Genomic DNA, 25019 nt, shown 5'->3' on the forward strand with positions numbered 1-25019 from the left:
TAAATAGAATTTGGCTGTAATACCTAACACTAAAGAAAATAGGTTTTTTTATTGGCCCTTAAAATAACTCGTGTGATGAATTACATTATATTCCGTAAAGGTTTATCATGTATCGTAGAGTTTTCCTCTAAGTACACAAAAGATTAAACCTGCCACAAGCTGATTATGTGAGTATAGATTAAGATGAAATTGTCCTAAGTTACCCATTTATGTGGAATTCTGTAAGTATGAAAATTTACCAGTTAAACTCTGAGTGCGTGTATATCATTTCAAAGTGATAAAACTGTTAGCTACAAGGGAGCACTTTGCCCTTAATTTGAGAAAAGTTTTTATACTTGAATTACACAATACTAAATAGATTTTTAGTTTTACAGTAGAATAAATTGTAGACACAGATTTACCACACATGGGTGAGACCATGCCAGTGGTCTAGGAAATACTCCCAACAATGGCTATATACCGCATTACAACTGCCAGTCATACCAACACAACTTGGAGTTTAAGCATCATTGGGAAAGCCTTTGTTGATATTTGTAGAGTATAATGAGCGAGTTTTGCTTATCTGGGCAAAACTAGTGGCTATTAAAGAGGCTTTTGTGTCAGTATTAAGGCAAATCACTGATTACCTTTGTTGAATTGAAAAGGTAATGGGAAGGCCCTGAAGCCCCGTGAAGGGGTACATTCAAAGAAAGTACATTTAAATAAAGCTTTTAAAACTTTATTTAATCATACTTGCACTCTGCTTTTTCCTTGGATTTGTCTGTCATTCTAATAAGTACAACACATGCTAAATGTCCTTCTGTCTCAGAGCTTTGTGCCTTTGTTTGGAGAGATGCTGTGTGTCCTGAGAGAGGAACTCTGAAAGGACATTAAAAAAGGCTGCAGCCGGCTCGGCGGGGAGCCTGCTTCCCTCTCTCTCTGCCTGCCTCTCCATCTACTTGTGATTTCTCTCTGTCAAATAAATAAATAAATAAATAAAATCTTTAAAAAAAAAAAAAAAGTCTGCAGCCACTGTTAGGAGGAGGTCAATACTTTACAAAGAGGCTCTAAGTGAAAGACTATTACTGAGCATTAAATTTCACTAATTCAAAGAACCCTTTACCAATATGACCGTGCCTGTTGAAAATGTACGATTTTTTTGCCTTTAATCTTCAAAATGTATCATTGCTCTTATTCAAGGAAAGGCTTCTATACATTTAGAAGTAAAGTGTTAATACCGCTTTAGTTTTCAGTGAAGTTTGTCTGGCTAGAGTTTAACTACATAAAGTATGAGGTCACTTGGAGAAACTGAATTTTCAGTTTAGACTTCTAGCCCCCTGACATTTGAGTTCCTTGAAAGGGGAAAAAATTCTACCTTTAGGAAAGAAGTGCTTCCATGCATTTGTGATTCTAAGGGTCAGTGGCATACAGGAGTATAAATATGGGAGACTTCTGTTAAATACGAAATAGTTACATGAGAATAAAAGCTCGTTTACATTGAAGTGAGGATCCATGACTGTTGGCCGTGAGGTTTGAGGTGGTCATACAGAAATAGGCTATAATAGAGACTTGAAGTTCTCTTTTAGCAAACATAGTTGCATGCGTAGTTTGACGGGTGTTGAGCGTGAAGAGTCTAGTCCCACGCTAGTAACACCCATTAATGCAGCCGTGAGTAGACTGGTTCCCGACAGTGTGAGAGTGGATCTCGGAACCTTTCTGTTGGGGATCTTTTGCTGGAGGGACCGGAAAGGAGGTGGATCCTTTCACGATGTGGGGAGGCCGCAAGCTGAGCTCCTGGGAATCGGTTTGTAGGAGGGCTTAGATCTAGGTGTTGGGGTACACAGGCTGAGGGTGCTCGCTTAAGCAGTTCGGCAGGTGAGTGTCGCCTAACCACGTTGGCACTGTGAAGGTTCCTCGCGCAACCCACGGGGGGGGGGGGGCGCCGTTTTGCGCAGGCGCGGCCGAGGGCGGCGGGCTGTCCTGAGCTGCGCGCGGGGTCCGCGCAAGTCTGCCTTCGGTCCGGCCCCTCGCTGTCGAGTAAGCTCCCGGCCTGGGCTCTCGAGTCTCGCCCCGCGTTCCCGGAGACTGGGACTGGGGACGAGTGGTCCCGGCCGCGGAGCGCGCAGTCTCCCGGCCGGCCGTCGCCGTGTATCCAGAGACCGTCTGGGTTGAGTCCTTGCCGCCGGCGACCACTCTGTGCCTGCCGGAGTCGGAAGGTCGCGTGCTTTCCTCCCCAGCCGCCGCGGAGGACTCGGCTGCGGTCCTCGAGGGCTTGATAGCGTTGCATTTGTTTGGTTTGCACGTATCTTTTTTTCAGAAAGAATTTAAGGCAACCATTCTACTTGTTTTGGTTTAATTCAGCAAACTCTTGCAAATCAGATCAAGGAAATAACTCACTGAACCTGAGACTTGCAGAAGACAGTTTGATTAACCAGAAAGTTACGTTTACCCTTTATATGAAACTCACTTAACAAATGCTGTGTGCCAGGCCCTGGGAGTTTGTTTGTTCTTAAGATTTATTTATTTCTAGAGAAGGAGAGCCAGCCTATAAGGGCGGGGGCGCGTAGGGAGAGAGAATTCAGGCCGACCCCCCTCTGAGCCCGTTGTTGGGCGGAGCTTGATCCGGAGACCTGGAGATCACGACCTGAGTCTAAACCAAGAGTCGGACACCCAACCGAGGCACCTAGGCACTGGGAATTTTCTAATGAAGGACACCTCAGAGGTCTCTTTAAAAAATGTTCAAACTGAAATTAAGATATAATAGGTGAAACGGGAAACTTGGAGGTCCACCATAGAGTTGATAAGTTGGTGCTCTAATGCAATGAAGAATAGTGCAGCCAATAAAAATGATTTAAATCAGCGTGTGCCCCCTTGGAAAAATGATTCAGGTACTGCATTAAGAAAGTAAGTTACAAATCAGTATGTATTATGATTTTAGATCTATATATGGAGCTATATGAGAGAACAGAAAGACATAGAAATTTTAGCAGTGATGATATGTGGTGGAGGTGGTTATCCATCGCTTTATCATTATATATTTTTGGAATTTATTTTTTCAGCAAACATGTCTTATAATCAGAAATTTAGAAAAATACAAATATTTTCAGATTTTGGGACTGAGTATAGAAGGAGTGTCTAATACATATTTAAGATCAGGGAAAGTTTTTGAACAAAGTATTTAGGAAGCTGTCTTGAGGGAGTTGGGCAGTTTTGGAAGTCATTGGAATGGCCAAAGGACTAACTAGAATATCTGTGAGATTTCTGGGAAAGTGTAAAGTGTTCCTTGAAAAGGAAGGCTGGAAGTGAGGACAGAGACTGGCAAGGGATGAGACAGACTTTTTAGGCCATGACAAGTCTGTGAAAGGCTACCTATACTCCTGAGAGTGACTTTACCTTGAGGACAGAGGGAAATTACTGAAGGAACAATCTAATCAGACCTGTATTTAAGAAAGAACACTTGGCAGCTGTGTGGAAAGTGGAATGGTGGCAGGAAAGACTAGGCTCAGGGAGGCCTTAAGAGTCATCTCGACAGTAAATGATGATTGCTGGAACCAAGGTATTGGTAGAGTAGAGGTTTTGTTCACTGTTGGCATGGTACATTATAGGCTCTGGATAAATGAGGTTTTGAATGCATTAAATGAAGTTTTCCTCTATGTCTTTAAAATCTCATATACCAAAATGATCACACTTCAAAGTAGAGAAGGAGTCGGTAGGATTCTATTTATTAATACAAACTCAATTAGTTTCTCTCAGTTGTGGTGTGGTGGTTTTTAAAGCTCTTGGGAATTGTGTTAATAGTGGTAACTGGGGGCTAATTTTACAGAAGTAGAGGAGGAGTAGGGATGATAAGGGTCATTACTGAGTACAGAGCAGAGACTTTTAAAATCTCATGTGCAGTTTCATAATAATAACTTAGATTTTTTATCTACATATCACAGTTTACATAATTCTCCAATAACACTTCCTTTATCTACCTGAAGTCATAAAGAAGGTGGTATTTGAACTAGGTCTTAAATGTAGTATAGGTGGAAATGGTGGAAGAGAGAGTAACATGAGCAAAGGCCTAGGAACACGTGTGTGTGTGTGTGAATTTTGAAATGGCCTTGGACCAGACTGTGAAGATCCTACTGAAAAACAAAACAAAATTTAAAAAACATAAAAAGCTCAAGAGAAAAATATTCAGAGACTATGAAAAGACAAGCCTTGAAATATAAATGACCATTTGTCTTAGTCCATTTGACTACTGTAGCAACATACCACAGACTGGGTGGTTTATAAACAAGTCTATTTCTTACAGTTCTGGAGACTGGGAAATCCAAGATTCAGTGCTGGTAAAAGCCCATTTCTGGTCCATGGATGGAGCCTTCTTGCTTTGTCCTCTCATGGTAGAAGAGGCAAACTTGCTCTCTGGGGTCTTTTATAAAGTCGCTACACCAGTCACGAGGGCTCTACTCTCATGATCTCATCACCTCCCAAAGGCCCCACCTTCTAATATCATCCCTTTAGGGGTTAGGACTTCAAAGAATAAATTTGGGGAGGACACAGACATTCAGACCATATCACCATTAAGTTAAGAAAGGACACTTAACCACACTTATGATAAACTCAGACAACACTGAGATCCCATGTTCACCTATTGGATTATCAAAAACAAAACAAAAAAATTGATAATACACTGCATGAGTGACTGTCAGTGTATTATTGGTGTGGGGAAGCCTGCACTAGAAACTGGTTTTACCCATGGGGTTGGGAACTGGTTCAACATCTGTGAGTGGCAATTACAAATTTATAAATTCACCTGCCATTTAACACAGTCGTTCTTGGGATTTCACCTAAAAGTACTCTCTGAAATATATGAAATCACCTATGGAATTCATTATACTAAATTCATTTTGCCAACTTGATAGGTATGTAGTGGCTTTCATTTGTATTCTCCTAATGGTTATTGATATTTTATATCTCTTCATGTGCTTATTTGCATCTGTATACCCTCTTTGATGAATTGTCTGTTCATGTCTTTCTATACCCGTTTTATAAGAACCAGACCCATCATATAATTGGGTTGCTTGGTTTGTTGTTTTCTGGGAGTTGGGTTTTACTGTTGAGTTTAAAGAATATCCTCATTTAATCCAGATGTAGAAGTCCTTTGTGGGTTATGTGTTTTGCAAATATTTCTTCCCCATCTATGATTTGTCTTTTCTTCTTCTTAACAGAGTCTTTTGCAGGATGAAAGGTTTCAAGTCTAAGTCCAAATTAATCAATATCTTCTATTTTGGATTGTGCTTTTGGTGTCAGATGTAAGAAGAACTCTGTGCCAAACCCTAAGTCATGAAGATCTGTGATAATTTCTTCTAAAAGTATTATGGTTTTGCATTTAGATCAATGATCTATTTTAAGTTCATTTTTGTATAAGATGTGAGATTTAGGTTTAAGTTTTATTTTATGGTCTATTGGTATCCAATTGTTTCAGCACCATTATTGAAAAGACTACTTTTCCTTCATTGGACTGCTTTTCAACCAGAGTCAAAAAATCCATTGGGTGACCTTTATAATGTCCGTAGTATTTTCTTTGCTCTAAGGTCTACTTTGTCTAAGTATTTATTGAACAATTGAATGTTCTGCTGCAGAGTAACTAGTTCACAAAACAGGTCTCTATGTAAGTTTGAACATGTAGACTGGATGAGTGATTATTTTAGGATACTATGTATACACACACACACACACACACACACACACACGTGTACATGCAGGTTTTTCTTTTGGAAAGGGTTTTAAGTCTATGTATAAATCCATTTCAAGTAGCTTACGTGACAGAATTTGAACTTGTTTTGACAAATAATCTCAGAATTAATATCATCCTAGGTTAAAAGTTCACATAGTTTTATTTTAAATCTCATTTCTTATAATTATGCAGAATAATATTGGTACAGAAACTAATGGTATGAAAAACTTTTACATATACATTACTTATTTTTGCCAATTAAAATTTCAGATATTTGATTAGAGTTAATTGGCAGAACGGAGGATATTTATTTTATATTTTAGTATAAATCCAAAAGTAAGGGGAAAACCCTTTTGTTTATCAATTGTAATATGAGATTGCCATGTAAAATAGTTTCTTCAAGTATATACGTATGAAGGATTTATACTGTGCAGTTTTCTCTAGACATTTAATTTTTATTTCCAGAGGAACCTGACTGACTCAGTTGGTTAGAACATGTGACTTTTGATCTTGGGGTTGTGAATTTGAACCCCACGTTGGGCACGGAGATTACTTAATAATGTCGTTTTCAATTTATTCAGAGAATCAGTTCAGTTGGACTCCACAAACTAACCCGTGGGTTTTCAGTGAATACAGCATGATGTGGTTCAAATCCTATAGAATAACTTTTGCCTGCTTGAGTAGAATGAAAATTTACAGGTAAGTTTATTCATTACTGTGGCAAGTATTTACATAATTATTTATAATCATAATCTAGTATTCATTATGTTTAATAAACACTGCTAGTATGAAATAGCTTATGTGCTTTGATTAAGGTATCTTTTTATTTATCTAAATATTCTTACTCTTCCAACAACTTTTATATCTGGAAAGTTTCAAACCTACAGAAAAGTTGTAATACAATATACATCTCTTGCATACCCTTTATCTATATTCAAAGGTAGCTTTTATTTTTTTTTTTATTTTTTATTTTTTATTTTTTAATTTTATTTATTTATTTGAAAGACGGAGATCACAAGTAGGCAGAGAGGCAGGCAGAGAGAGAGAGAGAGGGAAGCAGGCTTCCTGCGGAGCAGGGAGCCCGATGCGGGGCTCCATCCCAGGACCCTGAGATCATGACCCGAGCCAAAGGCAACAGCCCAAACCACTGAGCTACCCAGGCGCCCTGTAGCTTTTATTTTTAATGTAAGACTGTATTATCTGGAGAAATCCTTTTTGCTTCCACACTTGTGACAAGACACAAATAATGCAATGCTTAAAATCATAACTGATTTGGGTACAGCATAAATGTGATAAGGTAATTATACAATTCTAGGTGGTAAGATTGAATCAAAGTAATATCTTCCTGTAGTTGTAGTTTATAAACTAATTTCTAACTTGTGAAAAATATTGCATAGAGTTAATGTATGAACTTTGTTTTCTAAGTGCTTGCTCTACTTCTTATAAATAAGCTAGCTCCTGTAAAATTGGGTGTATGTGAAATCACTGGTAGTCAGCTGAGCACCCACCTACTGTTACCTATTGTATATTAGTCATTGATTATTGAGGCTTTGCATGAAGCACAGAAAAAGATGGTAATATTCATAAGATAATATTAAAGAAGTATGATATTTAACTCTTAAAAAGATCATAAGTCATCAATGTAGAATGTACTCTATGTAGCTAAGAAAAACACACTAAAAATTTGAATGGAGTTACCTATCCTAATGTAACGACCTTATTCTTTTTTTACCTAAGAACTTCTGGAGGGTTTTCCTGTGGTATACTTTGACATGGAATTTGGTATAATGTCTGATCTGTTTGGTTCTTGTTTGATCCCATTTGATTTTTTTTTTTAAATTAGGTGAATTATATACTTTTCTGTGCGTTTTTTTTTTTAAGATTTATTTATTTATTTATTTATTTGACACAGAGAGAGGTCACAAGTAGGCAGAGAGGCAGACAGAGAGAGTGGGGGAAGCAGGCTCCCTACTGAGCAGAGAGCCCGACATGGGCCTCGATCCCAGGACCCTGAGATCATGACCTGAGCTGAAGGCAGAGGCTTAACCCACTGAGCCACGCAGGCACCCAGGGCCTTCTTTATTAGATTATTCATTTGACACGTTTCCCGAGTACCAACTGTGTTATAGGAACTGTGCTAGTCACTAGGAATAAAATGGTAAATAACACAGTCCATACCCTGCCCTCATAGTGTTTAGTGGGGAGACATGATCAAATTGTCACATTGTTCCATGAAGAAATGCAAGGTTATATGGGAATTAAAATAAGGGACTATAACCCAGTTTTGAGAGTCAGGGAAGACTTCTTTGATGGCACTGAATTATGTGTGCAGAGGAGGGAAGGGAATGTGAGAAGAATGTGAGAAGAATGGTCCAGGTAGAAGAAACAACCTGTACAAAGTTCCTGAGAAAAGGGCATGGGGTCAGTGCAAAGAACCAAGAGAAGGCCTGTGGGGCTGGAATGGGGAGGATGAGGAGAGTAGTTAAAAAGTACATTTGAGGAGGGAAGAAATTGGGGACCAAGTAATTCAGAGCATTGTAGGCCATGCTAAGGATTTTGAGTTTTTTCCCCAATATCACTGAGAAACCATGGAAGTATTTCAAGTGGGAAAATAGCATGATCATATTTATATTTTGGGACACTGTGGATGCATTGTAGGGAAAAGATTGAAGGGAGATGAGGTAGGAAGCATGCAGACTAATTAGAAGGCTAGTGCAATAAATAGTTTAACCAAGAGATGATGGTAGCTTAGACTAGCATGATAGTAGTAGAAATGAAGAGAAGATGGGGGCACTTGGGTTCAAATCCTGGTTCTACCATTTACTTAATCTAAGTCTCACTTTTTTTACTTGTGTATTAGGGATTGTGATATAACCTTCTTCACAGAGTTACCAGAACAATTAAATAAGATGACACATGACATATACGGAGTTCTTAAATAGTACCACATTTAGTAAGTGCACAATAAGTGGTTACTATTACTATTTCTACTTCTACTACTACTGTTCCTATTATTATGTTATTATCTTCATTCCTATTAGATGTGACCCAGAAGGCCAAGTCTTATAACATCCCATTTCTGTTGCAATTTACTTTGAAAGCAAATTAACTTTGTTAATGGAACTCTGTTCCTGCTGTGAATATATATATTTGCAGTGTGATTATGAAAACCTGGTTTTAAAGCATCAAAAATGAGCCACTCATTTAGAATCTAATAAATTATAAATTAGAATATCTTTCTACATAAATAGATTCTATGTTACATTTTTTAAAATGTCTCTTCTTGCCTGGCTCTTCCTTTTGATCCCTTAGGTACCCTTGGACAAGACTGTACGGTACTTCTCAAACCACTGTAGACAGCAGTGAGATAAAAACATTCGTGGCCCTGGCTCATAGGTGGTGGGATGAACAAGGAGTGTATGCACCTCTTCATTCTATGAATGACCTGAGGGTGCCATTCATTAGGTAACATTCCAGAAACTCTAGATATTTTTAAATGTAACTCTTCAATAATTTATCTTCTTTTGAGTTTATTTTTCTCTAGATTTATACCTCAGTTCAAAATGCTGCATTTTAAGTTTGCTTTAGAAATTAGAGAGATTCTGGGGCAGCTGGCTGGCTCAGTCAATAGAGCATGGGACTCTACTTCACATTGAATGTGAAGCCTCCTTAAGATAAAAATTTAAAAAAAAAATTAGAAAATTTTCAGTGTCCATTGTTTGAGCCATTAATTTTTAAATAACGTTATTCAAAATCTAGGCTGCTTTTATTAACTGATTTGAAGCATTTTTGGACGATTTCAGGTTACTTAGAACTAAATTCTTATGAAAAGGACCTAGGATCCTATGGCATCGAGGTCATTTCATACCCACTTTGACCTTTAGGCAGTCTTGATAAAGAGGGATCTGCTGGTTCAGTCACTAGAGCATGCAGGTCTTAATCTCAGGGTCATAAATTCAAGCCCCATGTTGGGTATGGAGCCTACAGAAACAAACAAAATATATCCTTAAGTATCCTTATTATATATAACGTTTATTTTATTTTTGTTGCTTTTTAAAGATTTTGTTTATTTGAGAGAGAGAGCGAGCATGGGTGTGAGGGGAAGAAGCAGGCTCCCCAACATGGGGCTCAATTCTAGGACCCTGGGATCATGACCTGAGCTGAAGCAGATGCTTACCTGACTGAGCCACCCAGGTGCCCCCATATAACGTTTATTTTAATATAAATATAATTAAAATTCATATACAGTTCAACTTAAAAGTGTAGTATACAGTGCTGTTAGGTATATATGTCTGGGTGTATATGTGTGTGCTTATCTTTGTATATGTGGTAGAGTGTTACTATGATTATCTTAGAATTAAGTTAACTTGATTTGGATGCCTATTTACATGATCATGAAAACACCACTAACTTAGAAGATCAAAAGAGAATCAATTTAGAAGGGAATCTAGGCAAAATCTGAAAATATAGATCTCCAGTATGCTTCTTCTAAGCCATGTAAAATAACTTATTTGTTGCTGACATGAAATGTGTCTATCAAGTACTGACAATGTAGCTAAGAGATTCCTTCGCTAACATGATATCTTTTTTTTTTTAAAAAGATTTTATTTATTTATTTGACAGAGAGAGAGATCACAAGTAGGCAGAGAGGCAGGCAGAGAGAGAGAGGAGGAAGCAGGCTCCGTGCTGAGCAGAGAGCCCGATATGGGACTCGATCCCAGGACCCTGAGATCATGACCTGAGCCGAAGGCAGCAGCTTAACCCACTGAGCCACCCAGGCGCCCAGCTAACATGATATCTTAAGCAAATAAAATTAGATGAATCTAAACTAGATTGTTTTTAAAGTTTTTCTTTAGATTATTACTGAAGTAATAGTTAACATATAATTATTACTAGTTTATTTTAGAAGCTTTACTTAAAACCTCCTTCCTGCTTTTGATTGTTAAAAAAGTCTTTAATGCTGAAAAGAAAAGAGCTGTTTACCCCCAAATATCAATAATAGCAATAATCCATTTTAAAATGAGAGTTTAATATATCCTCAAAAATTATACACGTTTAAGATTTTATTGACAAAATTAATAATTTGTTTTTGTATGTTTTGGATTTTTAAAAAAGAGACAATCTTTTAAAAACAGTTGCTCATCACCAGCCCGGAAAACCTTTGTCTGGGATGAAGATTCTTGATGTTGGCTGTGGTGGTGGATTGTTAACTGAAGTAAGTGGTTTACAACTTTCCTCCATTTTTAACCATGAAAAAAATTTTGAAAAAGTAGGCCTATGACTCATTTATCCTTTTAACAAGTAGTAGTGTTTATTTAAAAAAAAAAAAAGAAAGAAATGCCTAATGTTCTTCTTAATATTTTTACCAGCATAAAACTAATAAATGCCTTTTACTTTGTTAAGAAAATATATAAATATTTTAGAAAATTATAGAGGATTTTTTTGGTGTTTTTTGTTTGTTTGTTTTTTGTTTGTTTTTACACAAAATTGGGCCCTGGTCTTTGAAATATCTCTGAAAATTTTGTTGTCTCTTCTAAGAGATTGGGCAGTTTTCACTGGTTTAAATGCACTGATAAGCCATTCTTTTGCACTTGCTTCAGTACGAAAACCTAACCGAGTACTGTCTGCTTGTGGTGTTCTCCCTGGCATAGGTGCTTTAGAGTACTTAGAAAAATACTCATTCATCTTACGCAAAAAATATTTGCCTCCACTTGTAGTATATTTATGCCCTGCAGCTCTGTTTTATAGTCTTCTTTCAATAAATGCATGGTAACTTTCGTGCACTTCAGAGATGTTAATACTCTATTGTGTGTGTGTAAGTGTACCTATAAAATATAGAACTCTTTCAAATAGTTCTTCATAAATTTTTTGTTGTGATTATTGTTCACTCTTAAGTTTTTATTATGGTAATTGTAAAATGTGTACAAACTAGAGGAAATGATATAATGAACTTCAGTGTACCCAATAAGTATTCAATAATTATCCTTTCATTATTAATCTTGTTTCCTTTTTAATAAGCTCTTTATTGCTAACATGTATTCTGTTTTCTTCTTGAGGATAACAATTTTTTTTTTTTTTAGTTTATTTATTTGACAGAGAGATCACAAGTAGGCAGAGAGGCAGGCAGAGAGAGAGAGGAGGAAGCAGGCTCCCCACTGAGCAGAGAGTCCGACGTGGGACTCGATCCCAGGACCCTGAGATCATGACCTGAGCCGAAGGCAGCGGCTTAACCCACTGAGCCACCCAAGTGCCCCGAGGATAACAATTTTTTTATCCTATTAGCCTCTAGGGCGGCTTGGAGCTTCAGTTATTGGAATCGATCCTGTGGATGAGAACATTAAAACAGCACAGCACCATAAATCATTTGATCCAGTCCTAGAAAAGAGGATAGAGTACAGAGCGTGTTCCCTAGAAGAGATTGTGGAAGAGACTGCTGAAACATTTGATGCTGTTGTAGCTTCTGAAGTTATAGAACATGTGATTGATCTAGAAACATTTATACAATGCTGCTATCAAGTGTTAAAAGTAAGACTTACTGGTTTACTTGTTTGTTTTTTTCTTCTGAGTGTGTGTATGTATCCACAGCAATAAGTATTTCATAATACTTGCAATCAGTAAACTAGGATTAGGGGATAACATCTCTGCTAGGGATTATTTCTGCTTCTCAGATTGCACTCAGTCCTGGGGTTTTCTTTTCTTTTCTTTTTTTAAAAAAATATTTTATTTATTTATTTGACAGACAGAGATCACAAGTAGGTGGAAAGGCAGGCAGAGAGAGAGAGAGAGAGAGAGGAGGAAGCAGGCTCCCTGCTGAGCAGAGAGCCCGATGCGGGGCTCAATCCCAGGACCCTGAGATCATGACCTGAGCTGAAGGCAGAGGCTTTAACCCACTGAGCCACCTAGGCGCCCCCTGGGGTTTTCTTGATACAGTATCTTGATATCCAAGAAGTTTGAAAAGTGTTGGTCCTGAGCATAATTATAAACAATAGATTTAAAGTTTTTTTTCCCATTGGTGAACTCTGGATTAAATAGCTAATAAATATCGAATGACAATTACAAAGAAATTGATTTGGGGGGCACCTGGGTGGCTCAGTGGGTTAAAACCTCTGCCTTTGGCTCAGGTCATGATCCCAGGGTCCTGGGATCGAGCCCTGCATTGGGCTCCCTGCTCTGCTGAAAGCCTGCTTCCTCCTCCCTCTCTGCCTGCCTCTCTGCCTACTTGTGATCTCTGTCTGTCAAATAAATAAATAAATAATCTTAAAAAAAAAAAATTGATTTGGATTGATACTTAAAAAAACAATTAAAATTTTTATTAATTTGTATAAATTGACTTAGGTAGCATTTCTTAAATAACTCTGTATATAATATTTTTAACAGTTTTCAGCTCATAGGGGAATATTTCATATATATGATCTTACTGATTTTCCCTACAACCAGATGAGGAGGGTAAGCAGGTAGTGTTGTGACCAACTTGGCCCAAAGGAGATCAGGATTTGAGAGATGTCAAAGGTCACTTGGCCTTTTTTTTTTAAAGACTTATATATTTATTTTATGGGATGCCTGGGTGGCTCAGTGGGTTAAGCCTCTGCCTTCGGCTCAGGTCATAATCTCCGGGTCCTAGGATCAAGCCCTGCATCAGGCTCCGCTCGGCAGGGAGCCTGCTTCCCCTTCTCTCTCTCCCTGCCTCTCTGCCTACGTGCGATCATCTCTGTCAAATAAATAAATAAAATCTTCTAAGAAAAAATAAGATTTAGGGACGTCTGGGTGGCTCAGTGGGTTAAAGCCTCTGCCTTTGGCTCAGGTCATGATCCCAGGGTCTGGGATCGAGCCCCACATCAAGCTCTCTGCTCAGTGGGGAGCCTGCTTCCGTTCCTCTCTCTCTCTGCCTACCTCTCTGCCTACTTGTGATCTCTGTCTGTTAAATAAATAAACAAAATCTTTAAAAAAAAAAAAAAAGAAAAGACTTAGACATTTATTTTAGAGGTTGGGTGTGGAGGGAGAGGGAGAGAAAGTCTTAAGCAGATTCCTCACTGAGCGGGGAGCCCCACATGGGGCTCCATCTCACAACACCGAGATCATGACCTGACCTGAAACCAAGGGTCAGACTCTTAACTGACTGCGCCATGCAGGCACCCCTTTTTTTTTTTTTTTAAATTGAGGTATAGTTGATATACACTATTGTATGACTTTCAGACGTACAGCAGTGATTTGACAATTATAGAATTATGAAATGCTCACCACAATAAGTCTATTTACCTCATCTGTCACTATAAAGTTATTACAATATTACTGACTACATGCTCTGTGCTGTATTTTTCATCTTCATGACTTGTTCTAAAACTGGAAATTTATACCTTTTAATCCTTTTTACCTATTTTGCCTATCTCTTACCCTCCTGTCTTCTGGCAACCCCAGTTTGTTTTCTGTATTTATGAGTGTTTCTAGTTTTTCTTTCTTTCTTTCTTTTTTTTTTTAAATTTATTTATTTGACAGACAGAGATCACAAATAGGCAGAGAGGCAGGCAGAGAGAGAGAGGAAGAGAAGCAGGCTTTCCGCTGAGCAGAGAGCCCGATGCGGGGCTCAATCCCAGGATTCTGGGATCATGACCTGAGCCGAAGGCAGAGGCTTTAACCCACTGAGCCACCCAGGCACCCCGTGTGTTTCTAGTTTTTGTTTGTTGATTTTTTTTTTTTTAATTTTACATGGAAGTACAGTCATTTGATACTTGTCTTTTTCTGTCTGACTTCTTTCACTTAGCATAATACCCTCTATGTTCATCCTTGTTGCAAATGTTAAGATCTCATTCTTTCTTTATAGCTAATATTCCATTGTCTGTATATACCATATCTTTATTCATGTACTGATGGACACCTAGGTTGCTTCCATGTCTTGGCTATTGTACATAATGCTGCAGTAAACATAGAGATATGTATGTGTGTATATATATATTACAGCCCCCCATGAGGTACATATCTTTTCAGATTAATGTTTATTTTCTTCAGGTAAATACCCAAAAGTGGAATTGTTGGATTCTGTGGTATTTCTACTTTAATTTTTTTGAGGAACCTCCATATTGTTTTTCATAGTGGCTGTACCAATTAACATTCTCGCTGAGAGTGCACACGGATTCCTTTTCCTCCGCATCCTCACTTGTTATCTCTTGTCTTTTTGATACTAGCCATTCTGACAGGTGTGAGGTGAAACCTCATTTTGGTTTTGATTTGTATTTCTCTGATGATTAGTGATGTTAAGCATTTTCTCATGGGTCGGGTGGTCATCTGTATGTCTTCTTTGGAAAATGTCTGTTCAGGTCCTCTGGCCATTTTTTAATCAGATTTTTTTGTGTGTGTTGTTGTAGTTCTTTATATATTTTGCAGATTAACTTCTTATCAATTATATCATTTGCAAGTATTGTTTTCCATTTAGTATGTTGGCCTTTTTGTTTTGTTGATGGTTTCCCTCGCTGTGCAAAAGGTTTTTGGTTTGATGTAGTCATAGTTGTTTATTGTTGCTTTCATTTCTCTTGTCTGAGGAAACAGATCCAGAGAAATATTGCTAAGGCTGGTGCCCAAGGGATAGCTGCCCATGTTTTCTTTTAGGATGCTTATGGTTTCAGGTCTGAGATTTAGGTCTTTAATCCATTCTGAGTTTATTTTTATATATAGTGTAAGAAAGTGGTCCAGTTTCATTCTTTTACATGTAGCCATCTAATTTTCCCTACACCATTTTCCATTGTATATCTTACCTCCTTTGTTGTAGATTAATTGACCATATAAGTGTGGGTTTATTTTTGGGCTTTCCATTCTGTTTTATTGATCTATTTTTATACCTGTACCACACTGTTTTAATTACTGTAGTTTGTAGTACAAACTACAAAATCTTGTATTTGGATGTGATACTTCCAAATTAATTCTTTCTCAAGATTTGGGGTCTTTTGGGGTTCCATACAAATTTTAGAATTATTTCTTCTAGTTCTGTAACAAATACTATTGCAATGTGTTAGAGATTGCATTGACTCTGTAGTGTAGACATTTTAACAGTATTCTTCCCATCCATTAAGTATGGTATATCTTTCCATTTATTTGTGTCATCTTCAATTTCTTTCTTCAGTGTCTTATAGTATTCAGAGTTTAGGTCTTTTACCTCCTTGGTTAACTTTAATCCTAGGTATTTAATTCTTCTTGTTGATAAGATTGTAAATGGGAGTTATTTTCTTAATTTCTCTTTCTGCTAGCTCATTGTTAGTGTATAGAAATGCAACATTTCTGGGTCTTAATTTTGTATCCTGTATCTTTACTGAATGTATTTCGTTCCTGATCTTAGAAGAAAAGCTTATAGTTTTCCACCATTGAGTATGATGTTAGCTGTGGCCTTTATTCCGTGGAGGTATTTCCCTCTTTACCCACTTTGTTGAGAGTTTTCACCACGGGCAGATGTTGAATTTGGTCAAATACTTTTCCTGGATCTATTGAGATGGTCATGTGATTTTTGTCCTTCATTTCATTAATGTCTTGTAACACTTTTGTTCATTTGCAGATACTGAACTATTCTTGCATCCCTGAAATATATGCCACTTGATTCTAGTGAATGGTCCTTTTAAAGTATTCTTGAATTTAGTTATTGGGATATTGGTTTATAATTTTCTAGCAGTGTTTTTTCTGGTTTTGGTATCAGGGTAATGCTGCCCCTTTTCAAGGAATTTGGAAGCATTTATTCTTCTACTTTTAGGATAGTTTGAAAAAGATAGGTTGTAACTTTTTAAAGATTTGGTAGAATTCACCTGTAAAGCCGTCTGATCCTGGACTTTTGTTTATTGAGGATTTTGGTTTTTTTTTTTTTTTTTTTTTTTTTTTTTTTTAAGATTATCTATTTATTTGTTTATTTGACCCAGAGAGAGAGATCACAAGTAGGCAGAGAGGCAGGCAGAGAGAGAAAGGGAAGCAGGCTTCCCACTGAGCAGAGAGCCCAGTGTGGGGCTTGATCCCAGGACCCTGAGATCATGACCTGAGCTGAAGGCAGAGGCTTCACCCCCTGAGCCACCCAGGCACCCCTATTGGGGTTTTTTTGATTACTAATTCAAATGTTACCAATAATTGGTAATGTTCAGATTTTCTATTTCTTCCTGATTCAGTCTTAGAATATTGTGCACTTCTAGTATTGATCCATTTCTGTGGGGTTGTCCAGTTTGTTGGCATTTAAATTTTCATAGTGGTCTCTTATAATCCTTTCTATTTCTGTGTTGCTTGTTATAACTTTCCCCCCTTCATTTATCTGGACCCTCTTTTTTTCTTGGTGAGTCTGGGTAAAGGTTTATCAATTTAGTTTGTCTTTTCAAAGAAACACCTGTAGTTTCATTGATTTTTTTCTCTTGTTTCTTAGTCTCTAATTTATTTCTGGTCTGATCTTTATTATTTTCCTCCTTCTACTGACTTTAGGCTTTGTTTATTCTTTTCCTGTTTCCTTTAGGTATATGATTAGGTTGTCTTGTTTGAAATTTTTCTTGCTTCTTTGAGGTAAGCCATTGTCATAAAACTTCCCTCTTAAAACTGCTTTTACTGCATGCCAAAGATTTTGAACCATTGTGTTTCCATTTTCATATGTCTCTTTTAATTTGCTCTGATTTCTTTGTTGACCCATTAGTTGTTTAGTTGCATGTTATTTAGATTCCACATTTTTTCCAGTTTTTTTCCTTATAATTGATTTTTAGTTTGATTCTGTTATGGTCAGAAAAGATGTTTGATATGATTTCAGTATTCTGAAATGTATGGAATCTTGGGGCACTTGGGTGGCTTCATCTGTTAAGCATTTCCCTTTGGCTAAAGTAATGGTCTCAGGGGTCTTGGGATCAAGCCCCTTGTGGGGCTCTCTGCTCAGGAGGAAGTCTGCTTCTCCCTCTCCTCCTGCCCCTCCCCCCAGCCCTGGCTTGCGCATTTGTGATCTCTCTCAAATAAATAAATAGAATCTTAAAATAAATTATTGATTCTTGTTTTTTGGCCTAACAAGTTTCATCCTGAAGAATGTTCCTTGTGTACTTGAATATATATTCTGCTGTTTTTATGTAAATGTTCTGTATCTCCCTGTTAAGTCTGTCTGGTCTAATATGTCAATCAAAGCAACTATTTCCTTACTGATTTTCTGTCTGGATGACTTAACCAATAATGTAAGTGGAATAGGTGTTAGAGTCTCCCCTCCCCTCTCCTCTCTTCAACTTAGGTGCTTTCTAGTATCCTGTATTCCCAATTGCTGATCTATTCTTCTGCATCTTCTAATCTGCTGTTGATTCCCTCATATATTTTTTCATTTCAGTTATTGTATTCTTCTGTCCTATTTGTTCTTTTTTATATGTTCTGTCTCTTTCTTGATTTGAACTCTCAACTGAGTTCATCCACTCTTCATAAATCTGGTGAGCATCTTTATTACCATTACTTTGAGCTCCTTATCAGGTAGATTGCTTATTTCCATTTTGTTTATTTTGTGCGTGTGTGGTTTTTTGGTTTTTTGTTTGTTTGTTTTTTGCTAAAATTCTAGCTTGTTCTTTCATTTGGAACATATTCCTCTATCTCCCCATTTTCTGTTTTTGTTTCCATGTATGTCAGCTACATATCTTGGTCTTAAAAGTAGTGGCCTGGTGTCAGGAGGCACCATGTGGGGCCGTAGGGTGCCATCTTCCCAGTCACCAGAACCAGACATCCTGCTGGTGTCCCCTGTATGGGCGATGTGTGTCCTCCTGTTGTGACTGGACACACGCTGGTAGGCAGGGCTGACCTTCAGCCCCGCTGTGACTTCTGCAGGTATACTGGTGTACCTTGTTCCCAGCCATACTGTCAGAGTGGCTCAGCTGCAACTGCTGCCCACGTGCTGGTGTGTGGGGCTGCCTCTCTCCAAGGAAGGAGTTGCTTTGGAGAGGCCGGAGTCCTGGCTAGGGCTGCCACTAGGTGTGGTGGGCAGTTGTGTGTGTGGTAGTTGCTTCGGGGGAATGCTGATCCTGACCAAGCCTGCCTGTTGGGTGTGGCAGATTTGCTTTAGAGGGGCAATTTCCAGGGCAGGTAGATCTACAGGGGAATGCCAGGACAGGGTGAGTGGTGTTAGCAAGATAGATGGAGAATGTCAGAACTAATTCCCACAAATCTGACCAACTAGGCTGAAGAAGGACAAGAAAAGTGACGTCTTTCAGTATTTACATGGCTGAAGAAGGCTCTTGCAGATTCCTGACTTTCCAACACATGCCCTAAAGTTAGTCAGTAAATCTCCATGTAAAACCCTGGCACTTTTTAAACTGCTTTCTCTGTGCTGGGTGTCAGCCTGAATGAGGTATTGTGCTTGCCCTTTAAGAGCAGAGTCTTGGTATCCAGTAGCCTTCTGGCTCTCTGAAAAGTTAAACCTTCTGAATTTCAAAGCCAGGCAGTATGAGGGCTCATCTTCCCAGTGTAGGTCCCTGGGACTAGAGGGGGCCCAAGGTGGGGCTTGAGCCCCTGGCTCCTCTGGTAGACTTCTGTGCCTGTGATAGCCCTCCCAATTATAGGTTGCTGTGTCAGGAGTTTGGTTCCCTGCCGCATCTCTGCCCCTCCTACCTTTCTCCATGTGGCTTTTTCTTTATGTCTTCAGCTGTGGAAGAGCTTTTCTGCCAGTCTTCATTCAGCCAACAATTATATGTAGTTGTTGCCTTGGTGTGTCCATGGGAGGATGTGAGCTCCAACTCTACCGTCTTCCACAAGAATCCAGCGTTCACTTGGTCTTTATGTCAAAGTTCACTAGAGGCACTTAAGTGGGCTTAGGGTCACATCTTTTAATTTCAAGTCTCGTTCTTCCCATTATATTATAGACTTAGTCCTCTGAAAGTGGTTCTAATTTTTTTAAAAATAAATCTCCTAGAGTATTATTGTTGTTGTTATCGTTATTACCGTATTGACTGTGTTGTTAATGTAGAGGTAACACCCAAAGATCAAGAGCCAGAAGAATGAAATGTTTGGCCCTGATTTAAATAGAGCTTTTTAGAAATACTTTTTCTGGGGTGCCTAGGTGGCTCAGTGGGTCAAGCCTCTGTCTTTGGCTCAGGTCATGATCTCAGGGTCCTGGGATCGAGCCCCACATCGGGCTCTCTGCTCAGCGGGAAGCCTGCTTACTCCTCCCTCTCTGCCTGCTTCTCTGCCTACTTGTGATCTCTCTGTCAAATAAATAAATGGAATCTTAAAAAAAAAATACTTTTTCTTTTTACATAAGTTTAGTTTTAGAGAAGATTACAAAGATAGTACAGAATGTTCCCACCTGGCCTTCCCCCAGTTTCTCCTATTGTTAACGTTTCACATAGTAAAGATAGGAACTAGGGTGAGGCAAATGAGGCAGGTACGGCACAAACCTGAAGGAGACACTCAGGCTTAGGTGCCAACCATGCATTTACACAGTCCGGAAAGTGAGTGCTTCCCTCGGTTTTGTTCCTTAAGCATCTCACTTGTCTCCTCATAGTCCTAGCCCTGTACGTAACCCATTGTGCATTTCTTAAAACTGAGAAATTAACATTGACATTATGCTATTCACTATACTACAGACCTGGTTAAATTTCATCAGTATTTCCACTAATGTCATTTTTCTGTTTAGGATCCAACCCTGGATTCTACATTGAATTTAGTTGTCATGTCTCCTTAGTCTCCTTTAAGTCTATAACAGTGTCTTGGTGTTTCTTTTTTCCTTTTTTTTTTTTAAGATTTTATTTATTTATTTGACAGAGAGAGATCACAAGTAGGCAGAGAGGCAGGCAGAGAAAGAGGGGAAGCAGGCTCCCTGCTGAGCAGAGAGCCTGACGCGAGGGGTTTGATCCCAGGACGCTGAGATCATGACCTGAGCTGAAGGCTGAGGCTTAACCCACTGAGCCACTCAGGTGCCCCTTGGTGTTTCCTTTTAAATGAGTTTTATTAGGCTTATCTTCTATTTGCCAAACAAAACTCCTTACTTTTTACTCTTTGTGTTGTGTGTCAGTACATATGAATGGAGGTTCTTTCACACATATTAGGAATGTGTGTGGCATTGTGGAATTTGAAACTAATTTTTGCATCGATGGAAAGCCTATTAAGAAAATGACCGTTGCTCACCAGTGTTTCCTTAAATTTTGTAGGATATAGATGAGATACCCATAAGTGATTTTTTTCCCCAAGCTCTATTGAGATATAATTGACATGTAACTGATTCTTAATAAGATTTTAGAACACTAGAGTTTTAGAAAAGTTACAGTGTATCACAAAATAATACCTTATATTTCAGTTTTTAATTTAATGGCACATTGCAGTATTTCAGGGTCTCATCTTTCTTTTTGGTTTTGGGGTGGTATTTGAGATATAGTTTCTCTCTCCCTACACACATAAACACGTGTGTGTGCAATTACTAAAAGGACTCTTAAGCAATTTTATCCCCATAAGGCCGATGAGAATGTGTAGAAGAGGAAGGAGACATTAATCTTTGCCATATGTGGGAGTAAATATAGGAAACACCATGAATGTAGCCACCAAAAAATGTCAGACTAGGGGCATCTGGGGTGGATCAGTTCGTTGCATTGTCCAGCTCTTGGTTTCCACTTGGGTCATGATCTCAGGGTCATGAGATCAAGCTCCACCACTGGCTCCGAACTTTGGGGAATCTGCTGGAAAATTCTCTCTCTCTCTCTTCCCCTCTACCTTTCCCCCAACTAGTGCTAGTGCTCGTGCATGTGCACTCTTTCTCAAATAAATAAATAAATCTTAAAAAAAGACATGGCAGACTAAAGAGTCTCACAAGGGCGCCTGGGTGGCTCAGTTGTTAAGCATCTGCCTTCGACTCAGGTCATGGTCTCAGGTCCTGGGATTGAACAGGAAGCCTGCTTCTCCCACTCCCATTCCTCCTGCTTGTGTTCCCTCTGTAGCTCACTCGCTCTCTGTCAAATAAATAAATAAAATCTTTTTCAATAAATAAATAAACGGTCTCACAGATGGTTTGTATTCATGTAAGTGCTTATCTTGATCTCTTCATATTGTTTATACTAATGAAATCAAAACAAAATAAAAAAACATTCTAACCACAACCATTAATGTTTTTTTCAGACAACAATGATTAGCACAAGATGTGGCACTGTATGCCGCACAGAACAAGTTAGACAGGCTTGCACCCAGAAAGAAAACAGTGTCAACACATGTCAGATTGGAAATGTGGACATGTAACAAGGAGGAGTAGTCTGATCCCATTTCTATATTTTTATTATAAAGTATCTGTTATGTATCTGATATGTGCAAAAGTATCTGATATGTGCAAAAGCAAGTTTATAGTATGTCACAGTAGTATGAGTTTAACAGTTGTAAGCACTGTTGCTTACAACTGGAATTTGGTAAAAACTTAGTAAACATAAGCTTTTTTTTTAAGATTATTTATTTTTTTTTAAGATTATTTATTTATTTGACAGAGAGAGATAACAAGTAGGCAGAGCGGCAGGCAGAGACAGAGGGGGAAGCAGGCTCCCCGCTGAGCAGAGAGCCAGAGAGCAGAGATGCGTGGCTTGATCCCAGGACCCTGAGATCATGACCTGAGCGGAAGGCAGAGTCTTAACCCACAGAGCCATCCAGGGGACCCTGTAGTAGATTGCCTTTAGTAATTAATTTCCCAAAAGAAAAAAAAAAACTATTTTGATAAATTATACTTTACTTATATTCATGTATCTTAATTGCACTTAAATTATTTGGAAGGAAGGAGGAGGGTGGGGGAAGCCAAGCCTTTACCTGATACTCCTGACATCTAAAATGTTTCTTCTATCTGTATGGTTCTTTTTTCTTTCTTTCTTTTTTTTTTTTTTTAGTTTGGTGGTTCTTTATTCATTACTACAATCAACAAAACACAGCTGTCTTATGCCTTGGGAATTGTCTTTTCAGAGCAAATTGCAGGTATTGTACCAAAAGGTACTCATACATGGGAGAAGTTCGTTTCACCCGAAAAGCTAGAGAGCATTCTGGAATCAAGTAAGTATTAAGAAGGTTTCCAGTTTTCACAGCCTTACTGAACGTTTAATGTATCTACAACGTTTAATCACTTAATTAAATGGGCCACTATTTTCTAGATGTTGGTTTCATCTCTCAAGTAGATTATAAACTCCTTGAAGTTAGGCGTGGGTATTAGATACCACTTCTCTCTCTCACCTGTGGCACCTAACCCAGGGCCATGCAAATCACACATGATCGTGAATACCGTTGGGCTGCTTAGTCCTCATTTGCTTAAGGAGGAGGTGCAAATGTGTGTGTCACTTACACATCCCCACTTGGTCCTGTGGAGGCCTGCAATATCAGCTTATCCTACGTATTATTTTTTCTGATTGCTCCGTACTCAGGTATACTTTGAACTTCCTTGTCACTTTTTATGTTTTTTATGCTACTTAGAGCACGTCTTATATTACGGTTTTTTGGTGTTTTTAAGCCCTTTCTGGTCTGTCAGCTCTGTGGAGGCCAGACTGTCTCCTTTTTGTACTCCCCGCAGTGCCTGCCTCTGCTTCACACGTTGTGAGCTCTTGATTTATGTGGTGAATTCCTCCCAGGTCATAACATGTAGTTGGTGTTTGGTACTCCTGCTGAGTACTTAACTCATGTGTGTCTCAGGCTTTTTTTTCACATCACAGTATATCAGTAAACTTGATTTGGAGTATTGAAGTAGTATCAATCCAAGGCGATGGAGGAGGTTCTGAAGATTTCTGCAAGTGATATTGCTGAAAACAGAATAGGAGAAAGTACTGTAAGATGCTTGATAGGAATGATCACTTGTTGGCAGATAGTCTCTCTTTTTTTCAGATTTAATTTTTTTCAGATTTAAATATTTATTTTTTCAGATTTAAATATTTTGGGGGGGCAGATATTTCCTAATAAAAGCTTATGTTTACTAAGTTCTTACCAAATTCCAAGCATTGTACTACTTTAAACACATATCTCTAATTCTAACAACTCTAGGACTGTATGTTCTGTATGTGTAAGAACATTGAGATTCAGAAAGGTTAAGTGACTTGACTCTGATCACCATCTAATAGGTGCCAGGTCGGGGGTTGAACCCAAGCAATTTGATTTAGAGTTTCTTTTCTGTGCTATAGTAAAGAATGATATGTATTTGGTTACACAGTACTTTTTTCCCATCGAGTCAGGAATCTTTTTTTTTTTTAATTTTATTTATTTATTTGATAGAGACATAGCGAGAGAGGGAACACAAGCAAGGGGAGCTGGGAGAGGGAGAAGCAGGCCTCCCACTGAGCAGGGAGCCCGATATGGGCTCGATCCCAGAACCCTGGGATCATGGCCTGAGCCAAAGGCAGACACCTAATGACTGAGCCACCCAGGTGCCCTGAGACAGGAATCCTGTATTAAATATAGAGTCACATTAGAGTCTTGGCATTTGGAAAGTAATTACTTAACAAAATCTACTCTTTCTGATTGTTTTTTTCAGACGGTCTGTCAGTTCACACTGTGGCAGGAATGCTCTACAACCCCTTCTCAGGTTACTGGCACTGGAGTGAAAATACAAGCCTGAACTATGCAGCTCATGCTGTGAAATCCATGGGACAGGAGCCCCCCGTGCCTGCTGGGTTTGTTTTCACGGGGAAAACGGAGGAGCTCCATGATAAAGACTCCATCAGCCCCGGTGTGCAGGAAGAGCTGAAGAAATGAATGGCTTCGAAGGACTGTGTATAATATGGCTTGAGAGTCTTATGTTTACATATGTGAAAATACACACTTTGTCTTTTGTGAGTGGATTGTGAAGAAAAGAAAGTCAACAAAAAGGGCTAAAACCTTGGATAAAAGTTTTGATTGTTTCCTCTAATGGCTGCTTTCAAAGGATGATTCTGTGGTTAAAAACTTTTGGCAAGGTATTGTGTAATGTAGGCATTTAAATTCCTCAGCCTTTGTTTTATAAATAGGGTATATACACTTGACTTAACTTGACGGATTATATACATTCATCCAGCGTGTGTGCACATAGGTATATGCTGAAATGGGTTTTCATTTAGAGGAATCTGCATTATCTATGTTCTTTATCGGGTTTTAGCTAAAGGCAGTTATGCTTCTGACATATGAAAACCAAATACAGTTTTATTCCACTTATATATGGGAGGATAAAACACATTTTTTCCTTTAAATTTTAGTTTGTTGGAAAGCAAATGGATTGTTAAATATATACTGCATTTGGATTCAGACATTAAAATCAAGAAGTCCGGATAATGTCTGGCATACTTCTATACAGTTCCATAAATGTTTTATTGTGACTTTTTTTTTTTTTTTTAAGTAGAAAGGACTTTCTTAAACTCAATTAAAAATTCAGTTATGGAAA

General features: G+C 38.4%; 1 protein-coding gene across 1 annotated transcript; it reads left to right on the plus strand.

Moving 5' to 3' along the window:
• Positions 1-1732: 1732 nt before the first annotated feature.
• COQ3 (coenzyme Q3, methyltransferase) lies at positions 1733-25019 on the plus strand. The gene is given in 8 exon segments (XM_082729608.1): positions 1733-1773; positions 1775-1854; positions 6283-6400; positions 9014-9166; positions 10817-10916; positions 11984-12226; positions 22516-22675; positions 24138-25019. Coding segments are annotated over 8 exon segments (1101 nt in total). The 5' UTR covers positions 1733-1747; the 3' UTR covers positions 24359-25019.

This window comes from Mustela nivalis, assembly GCF_964662115.1.
Source record: "Mustela nivalis genome assembly, chromosome: 5".
In the NCBI taxonomy this organism is placed as follows: Eukaryota; Metazoa; Chordata; class Mammalia; order Carnivora; family Mustelidae; genus Mustela; species Mustela nivalis.